Below are 7,634 nucleotides of genomic sequence, written 5' to 3' on the forward strand. Positions count from 1 at the left end.
AAATTGTAATATATCTTGCTCATGCACCAGGCTCACACCTTTCCCATCCTATGGGCTAAACAGGACCCTTGGTTGCAGGGGTGTCCACCTTGACCCAGGCCCGGGTGGACGGTAGGGGCGGCAGGCGGCTCCTCTACACTGTCCCGCTCCCACAGCACACGTTAGAGGGGAGACTGTCCAGTGCTGTAAGTCCCACTGGGTTTTAGCACCACCCGGTCGGTGAGATGGGTAGAGTCGCTGCAGGGTGCTGACTGCCCTGCCGTTCCCCTGCGCTGTGGACGGGCTGGTTCAGAGGAGGCATAGTTTGATGCGCTTTGACACATCCCACTCAAGATTCGGGGGGGGGGGGGGCACGGGACGATCCCAGCTCTCCAGGAGTGGGCAGAGTGGACACGGGAGCGGCTCTTTACCATCACGTCGTAGCGCAGCTTCTTCATGAAGTGTGCAGCCTCGGTGCCCTTGTAGTAGTTGAACCAGATGGTGCCCTGGTACTGGTCGCCCGCGTCCAGCAGCAGCACGTTGCTCTCCTTCGCACGCACCTCCTTGATCTTCGTCAATCTCCGGGCGACCCCGGCAAAACACTTGGTGATGCACTTGCCCGAGTCCTCGCTGGTCTCCTCCACTCTGGCGTGCACATCGTTGGTGTGAAGGATGGTCAGCTGAAAGGACGCAATGCGCCCGATGCACAGCACACACTGCAAGGAGAACAGCGCGAAGGCGCAGCCCATGGTCGGCGGAAGCACTGACTAGCGCGGAGCCGCTCAGTAGTGCGGAGGCGAAGCGCACGGTCGTAGAGTAAAGCCCAGCACTTTCTCCACTCACCCGTGCCGGACAGAGCAGGACGATAACAGACTGGGAGGAGCCCATTGGTCACCTCTCGGAGCCGTGGCTCACTTCCACACTTTGATAAGGTAAAAACAGCGGGGGGAAAGCGGCGTCAGCGGCTGGAGAGTTTCAGACTCGCAAAAACAAAGTTATTTTCCCCGCAGGAATTTGAAGACTAAAGGTGTTTTTAATAGTGAGAAGTTTGTTTTGTTACTACAAGCTAAAAACATTAAAGACTGTATGTAACGTTGTTTAATAGAATATCGTCGCACAAGCATCAATAGAAACGATTGCTTGTCAATTTCCAATGGTATCCGGCGGTGAAACTAGCAGCCTGTGTTCTTAAGAGACAACCGGCTCTGATTACTGCGGGGCTAATTCCCGATGGGAATTGCGAACTTCAATTCATCCCGCATAATAGTGTTCCCCAACTCGTCAATTGCGTTATATCCCATTGGCGTTATGGAAACGTGTTACAGCAGAACTATCCGCACCAGATAGGGCAGCTGCTACCTCACAGCTCCAGAGACCCCTGCTCAATCCTGACCCTGGCTGCTGTCTGTGTGGAGTTTGCACGTTCTCCCTGTGACCGCGTGGTTTTCCTCCCACATCCCAAAGAGGTGCTCAGTGGTAGGTTAATCGGCCGCTGTAAATTGCTCCTGGTGTGTGTGGGGGTAGTGGAATCTGGGGGGAGTTGATGGGAATGTGGTGCTTGATGGTGGGCACAGACTGAGTGGGCTGAAGGGCCTGTTTCTGTCTATGACTCATTGAAGAGTGTTCCCACTCCTGCCACTGGGCTGGCCCTCCAGAGTGTGCAGCTGCTCTGATGCACTCGGCTGTGGTCAGGTAGTTTGGAAAATGATGAGTGAAGTTCCTTCAACAATATTTATCCCCAAACCAACACCAGCTGAAACAACATTCCTGGGGATTCTCACTTTTGGTGGGGAGCAGCCTGCACACAAATTAGCCACCTTATTTCCCGCATTACAGCAGGCTGTAAAGGCTGGAAGTCCTGAGGTCAGGAACGGCTTCATCCTTCACTGAATGTATGTGGTGCCCATTCCCTGAAGCCTACACTCACTGCCCGCATGTCCCATTCCCCCACACTCACTGCCCACATGTCCCGTTCCCTCACACGTACCTTCTCTGGATCCCAAATCCCACTTGGTGCTGAGTGGTAGCAGGGCCTCAAATCATGTAACAGGGTGATATGGGCTGGTGAGGACAGACCCCACCACAAAACCCTCTGTACACCTTTGGCAGTCAGTACAGCTATGCCCAGCTTTGCAGTCTGTCAACTGAAAGGCTGAAATAAATGAAACATAGAGTTATACAGCACGGACACCGGTCCTTCAGCCCAACTCATCCATCCTGACCAAGGTGCCTTCCTGAGCTCGTCCCATTTGCTTGCATTTGGTCCATATCCTTCTAAACTTCTGCTATCTATGGTCCTGTTTAAATGTTGTCTAAGTGTTGTTATTGTACCCACTTCTACCACTTTCAGTGGTTAGCATAATGCTTTAAAGCACCAGCGACCCAGGTTCAATTCCAGCCACTGTCTGTGAGGGGTTTATATATTCTCCCCGTGTCTGCGTGGACTTCCTCCGGGTGCTCCGGTTTCCTCCCACATTCCAAAGACATACAGGTTAGGAAGTTGTAGACATGCTATGTTGACACTGGAAGCGTGGTGGCACTTGCGGGCTGCCCCCAGAACACTCGACGCAAAAGATGTATTTCACTGTGTGTTTCGATGTACATGTGACTAATAAAGGTATCTTATCTTATCTCTGGCAGCTCGTTCCATCTACTCACCACCCTCTGTGTGGAAAAACCTGCCCCTCAGATCTCTTCAAACCTTTCCCCTGTAGCAGTCAGGACAATGTCAAATCTCCCATCACACTTTGGGAGGATATTCTGCTGCCTGGGAAAAGATGTTGGAAACCACAGAACAAAGAAGCATAGTGAAGGAAGGTCATGGAATCAACATCTGGTCAGTCTCATTTAAGAACATGGTTGGGACAGCTTTACAGTCCTGTGGACTATCCCACTGTAAACATCCTGCTACAAACATCCCGCTGTAAAATGTCCTGCTGTGAGCTATCCAGAGGACAGAACAAGCAGATGGGGGTGTTAGCGACAGGACATCCTGAGGAACAGGGCATTTCATGGATTACAAATCTCAGATAAACACTCCAGTGTCTTATTTTATCTTATCAGTAATTTAGGAGCCAAATGGTTAAAGTAATTGTAGGGTGGCACCAGCAGGAATTTCAAGTTAAGGAAACACATGCTCGTGTGGATAAGGATTGGAATTAAGGCTCTGAATCGCTGACTCAGGGTCTTGTTCAGTGGCTGGTCTCTGGAGTCACTGTTGCTGAGCATCCCATTAGGTACCTTTTATACATTTCTTCAAACACCTCCCATACTTTGCTTAGTTCTTTATTGCCTTTACACAGCCTTAATTCCAATCCTTATCCACACGAGCATGTACATCAAGAACGGGTGGTATCTGATTACAGGTAGTGGGTTTTGGAAGTTGTGAAAGTAAACTAAAAGACTTGTGGAAATGAAGAGTTAATGAGTCTTGTTTGAAACTACATGGTGAATCTTTGAGTTTGAATCAATTGTGATTAATATAAGAAGCATAGTTGTTAGGCAAAGTGATTGTGTTTTACTGTGTGCTACATATAATTGGCAACACCCCTCTCACTTTGAACCTGTGCCCTCTAGTTTTGGACTCCCCTACCCTGGGGAAAAGACTTTTACTATTCACCTTACCTGTGCCCCTCCTGATTTTATAAACCTCTATAGGCTCACCCCTCAGCCTCCTTTGCTGTCTGCAATTTCTGCAACAGGCCCAGAGTTCACTGATGTAAGGTTGCCAACTGGAAATGTTAACTCTGTTTCTCTTTCCACAGATGTTGCCATGAGCTGCTCAGTTTTTCCAGCATTCGCTATTACTCTGCCCGAGACCACAAGAAACTGCAGGGAGTTGTGCACAGCTCAGCACATCACGGAAACCAGCCTCCTCTCCATGGACTCTGTCTACATTTCTTGATACCTCGGTAAAGCAGCCAACATAATCAAAGACCCCACCCACCCTGGATATTCTCTCTTCTCCCCTTTCCCATCGGGCAGAAGATACAAAAGCCTGAAAGCACATCCCACTAGACTCAAGGACAGCTTCTACCTCACTGTTATAAGACTATTGAACGGTCCCCCAGCATGATAAGATGGACTCTTGACTTCACAATCTATCTCGTTATGACCTTGCACCTTATTGTCTGCCTGCACTGCACTTTCTCTGTAGCTGTGACACTTTATTCTGCATTCCGTTATTGCTTTCCCTTGTACTACCTCGATGTACTGATGCGATAAAATGATCTGTATGGATGGCATGCAAAACAAAGTTTGTCACTGTACCTCGGTATATGTGACAATAATGAACCAATTTACCTCAAATTTACCTCAGTTTAATTCCAGGATCCAAAGGGAGATTCCCTACTCCACATGGTGAAGTGCAGAATGAAGTATTGCTAGCAGTGCTCTTGGGAGACACAAAAGTTATTTGTCTTATGTTGAGAAATGCTGGCAGTTCCATGTAACCTCAACAAAATTCAAGCATGTGTGTATTTTTCTTTGCATTTTAAAGCTTTGCTCTGTGAGATTAATCCTCATTGTCCAATGGATATTGTTCCGATGAGCTCCACCAAATAGTTTAAAGTGAGCCTTGCAAGCCTCACGAGAGCAAGGGAGAGGGATTAGTATTGTGCCCTTTGACATTGGAGATTGGTATTGTCCACTGTGGCACAAGGACCAAGGTGGTCTTAATGGCAAGTGCATGAGACCACCTTGGTCCTTGTGAGAGTTAGAAGGGCGCATGAGAAGTCCTTGGCAAGTAGGATCAAGGAAAACCCCAAGACATTCTACACACATGTGAAGAATAGGAGAATGACTAGAATGAGGGTAGGACCGATCCGGGATAAAAGAGGAAACCTGTGCCTGGAGTCAGGAGAGGCAGGGGAGGTCCTTAATGAATACTTTGCTTCACTATTCACCAGTGAGAGAGACCTTGACGTTTGTGAGGATGGTGTACTACAGGCTGATAGGCTAGGGCATGTCGACAGGAGGAAGGAGGATGTGTTAAAACTTTTGAAAAACATTAGGATAGATAAATCGCTGGGGCCAGACGGGATATATCCAAGGTTATTATGGGAAGTGAGGGAAGTGATTGCTGCGCCTTTGGCGATGATCTTTGCGTCTTCACTGGCCACAGAAGTAGTGCCGGATGATTGGAGGGTGGCAAATGTTGTTTCTTTGTTCAAGAAAGGGAGTAGGGATAACCCTGGGAATTACAGACCAGTGAGTCTTACTTCAGTGATGGGCAAATCATTGGAGAAGATTCTTAAGAGACAGGATTTATGGGCATTTGGAGAAGAATAGGCTGATTAGGGACAGTCAGCATGGCTTTGTAAGGGGCAAGTCGTGCCTCACGAGCCTGATTGAATTCTTTGAGGATGTGACAAAGCACATTGATGAAGGTAGAGCAGTAGATGTGGTGTACGTGGATTTGACAAGGAAAAGTGTGAAATGATAAACTTCGGGAGATCGAATTTGAAGGCAGAATACAAGTAAAGCATTTGCTAAGGTTCCTCATGGAAGGCTCATCCAGAAAGTCAGGCGGCATGGGAACCAGGGAAACTTAGCTGTGTGGATTCAGAATTGACTCGCCCATAGAAGACAGAGGATGGTGGTAGATGGAGTGTATTCTGCCTGGAGGTCGGTGACCAGTAGTGTTCCACAGGGATCTGTTTGGGACCCCTGCTCTTTGTAATTTTTATAAATGACTTGCATGAGGATGTGGAAGGGTGGGTTTGTAAGTTTGCTGATGATACAAAGTTTGGTGGTGTTGTGGATAGTGTAGAAGGTTGCTGTAGATTACAACAGGATATTGATAGAATGCAGAGCTGGGCTGAGAAGTGGCAGATAGAGATCGACCCGGAAAAGTGTGAAATGATACACTTCAGGAGATCGAATTTGAAGGCAGAATACAAGGTTAATGGCAGGACTCTTAGCAGTGTGGAGGAACAGAAGGATCTTGGGGTCCACGTCCATAGATCCCTCACGGTTTCCATGCAGGTTGATAGGGTTGTTAAGAAGGCGTATGGTGTGTTGGCCTTCATTAGTCGAGGTATTGAGTTCAAGAGCCGCGAGGCTCTATAGAACTCTGGTTAGACCACACTTGGAGTATTGTGTTCAGTTCTGGTCATTATAGGAAGGATGTGGAAGCTTTAGAGAGGGTGCAGAGGAGATTTACCAGGATACTACCTGGATTGGAGAGCATGCCTTATGAGGATAAGTTGAGTGAGCTAGGGCTTTTCTCTTTGGAGAGAAGGAGGATGAGAGGTGACTTGATAGATGATAAGAGGCATAGATTGAGTGGACAGTCAGAGACTTTTTCCCAGGGTGAAAATGGCTAACATGAGGGGCCATAATTTTTAAGGTGATTGGAGGAAGGTATAAGGGGGATGTCAAGGGTAAATTTTTACACAGAGAATGGTGGGTGTGTGGAATGCACTGCCGGCAGAGGTTGTGGGGGCAGATACATTAGGGACATTTAAGAGACTCTTAGGTAGGCACATGAATGATGGAGAAATGGAGAGCTATGTGGGAGGGAAAGGTAAGCTAGATCTTTGAGCAGGATAAAATATCGGCACAACACCTGTACTGTGCTGTAGTGTTCTATGTTCAATGAGAGGTTTGGGCCTGGTCTTCACACAGCTGATGACCCTGCCCCAAACTTGTTTTTCAACCTCGAGCAACAAACAACTGCTGGAGGAACTCAGCAGGTCAACTGGCTTCTGTTGGAGGTAAGGAATTGTTGATGTTTCAGGTTGGAAAACATCGGCAATTCCTTTCCTCCAACAGATGCTGCTTGACCTGCTGATTTCCTCCCAGATTCCAGTATCTGCAGTCTGTTGTGTCCCCCTTGTTTATCAGTCTGACAGGTACCACTGGACACCCAAGTTTCCTTTATTATGGAATGTGGGAATAAAATTTCCCTCAGTATAAGTTCCACCACTGTACATCATGTGAACACAGCAAAATGTTTCTCTTACATTATTCAATCTTAATGCAAAGAATGGTACAATAGTTTATTCTCATTGTGCTTTGATCCAGTTAATAAGGTTGGAGTATGGTTTCATTCCAGCAAAGCTTTCGACAGTGGCTCCTATTTTGTTGATACCATTAATCTGTTTAATCCTCCATGGGAACTAATGGCCCCATTTTTGTCCACAACATTCTGGACATATCGTTGTGCCCATCCTGTTCCAGATCTACTGATTTGGACAACCTGCAAGGGCTAACATTACACAGTTCATTGTATAAACCAAACAGCGGTGGCACAGCATGTTCTTCCAAGCATTAGAACCATGTCTCACTTCTTCACCATTGGTGTAGACAATGCCAGACTCTGCAGCACTGTGTCATCACTTTGTCTGTGAGAGATGAGAGTTGCTCAGTGCAGTGTTGATGGGTTGGGGGAGTGGAGGTGGGGATGGAGAGGCCTGGACAAAGCTGGGATTTCCCCTCTGTCACATCATTCAGAGACTTTGGCTCAGCAGTTGAACATTTCCTGGATGGAGGCACAGGCTGGGTTGAAGGCAAGCTGAGGTTGCTGATTACTGGAAGCTCTTCTGTATCCACCACATGACTAAGTGAGAGATTCCGGAGCTGGTTCTGTGAGGCCACTTCCCGCGCTGAGCTGGAGCCCATTTATTCCTGGGATCTACCACTCAGCCAGAGAC

At 47.6% G+C, this 7,634-nt stretch overlaps 1 protein-coding gene and 1 long non-coding RNA gene across 2 annotated transcripts in view; one reads left to right on the forward strand and one right to left on the reverse strand.

Annotated features, from left to right (window-relative positions):
- The window catches only part of nt5e (5'-nucleotidase, ecto (CD73)), a 48,346-nt gene extending 47,524 nt beyond the window's left edge, over positions 1 to 822 (reverse strand). The window contains exon 1 of the mRNA XM_052012426.1: positions 411 to 822. Within this exon, the coding sequence (XP_051868386.1) occupies positions 411 to 728 (318 nt within the window). The 5' untranslated portion in view covers positions 729 to 822. The remainder of the gene's footprint in view (positions 1 to 410) is intronic.
- On the forward strand, positions 751 to 4,436 carry LOC127568546 (uncharacterized). The gene is made up of 3 exons (XR_007956025.1): positions 751 to 911; positions 2,620 to 2,815; positions 3,744 to 4,436. It is a non-coding gene; the product is annotated as an uncharacterized LOC127568546 (long non-coding RNA).
- The last annotated feature ends 3,198 nt before the right edge of the window (positions 4,437 to 7,634 follow it).

This window comes from Pristis pectinata, chromosome 3 (assembly GCF_009764475.1).
Source record: "Pristis pectinata isolate sPriPec2 chromosome 3, sPriPec2.1.pri, whole genome shotgun sequence".
NCBI classification, from domain to species: domain Eukaryota; kingdom Metazoa; phylum Chordata; class Chondrichthyes; order Rhinopristiformes; family Pristidae; genus Pristis; species Pristis pectinata.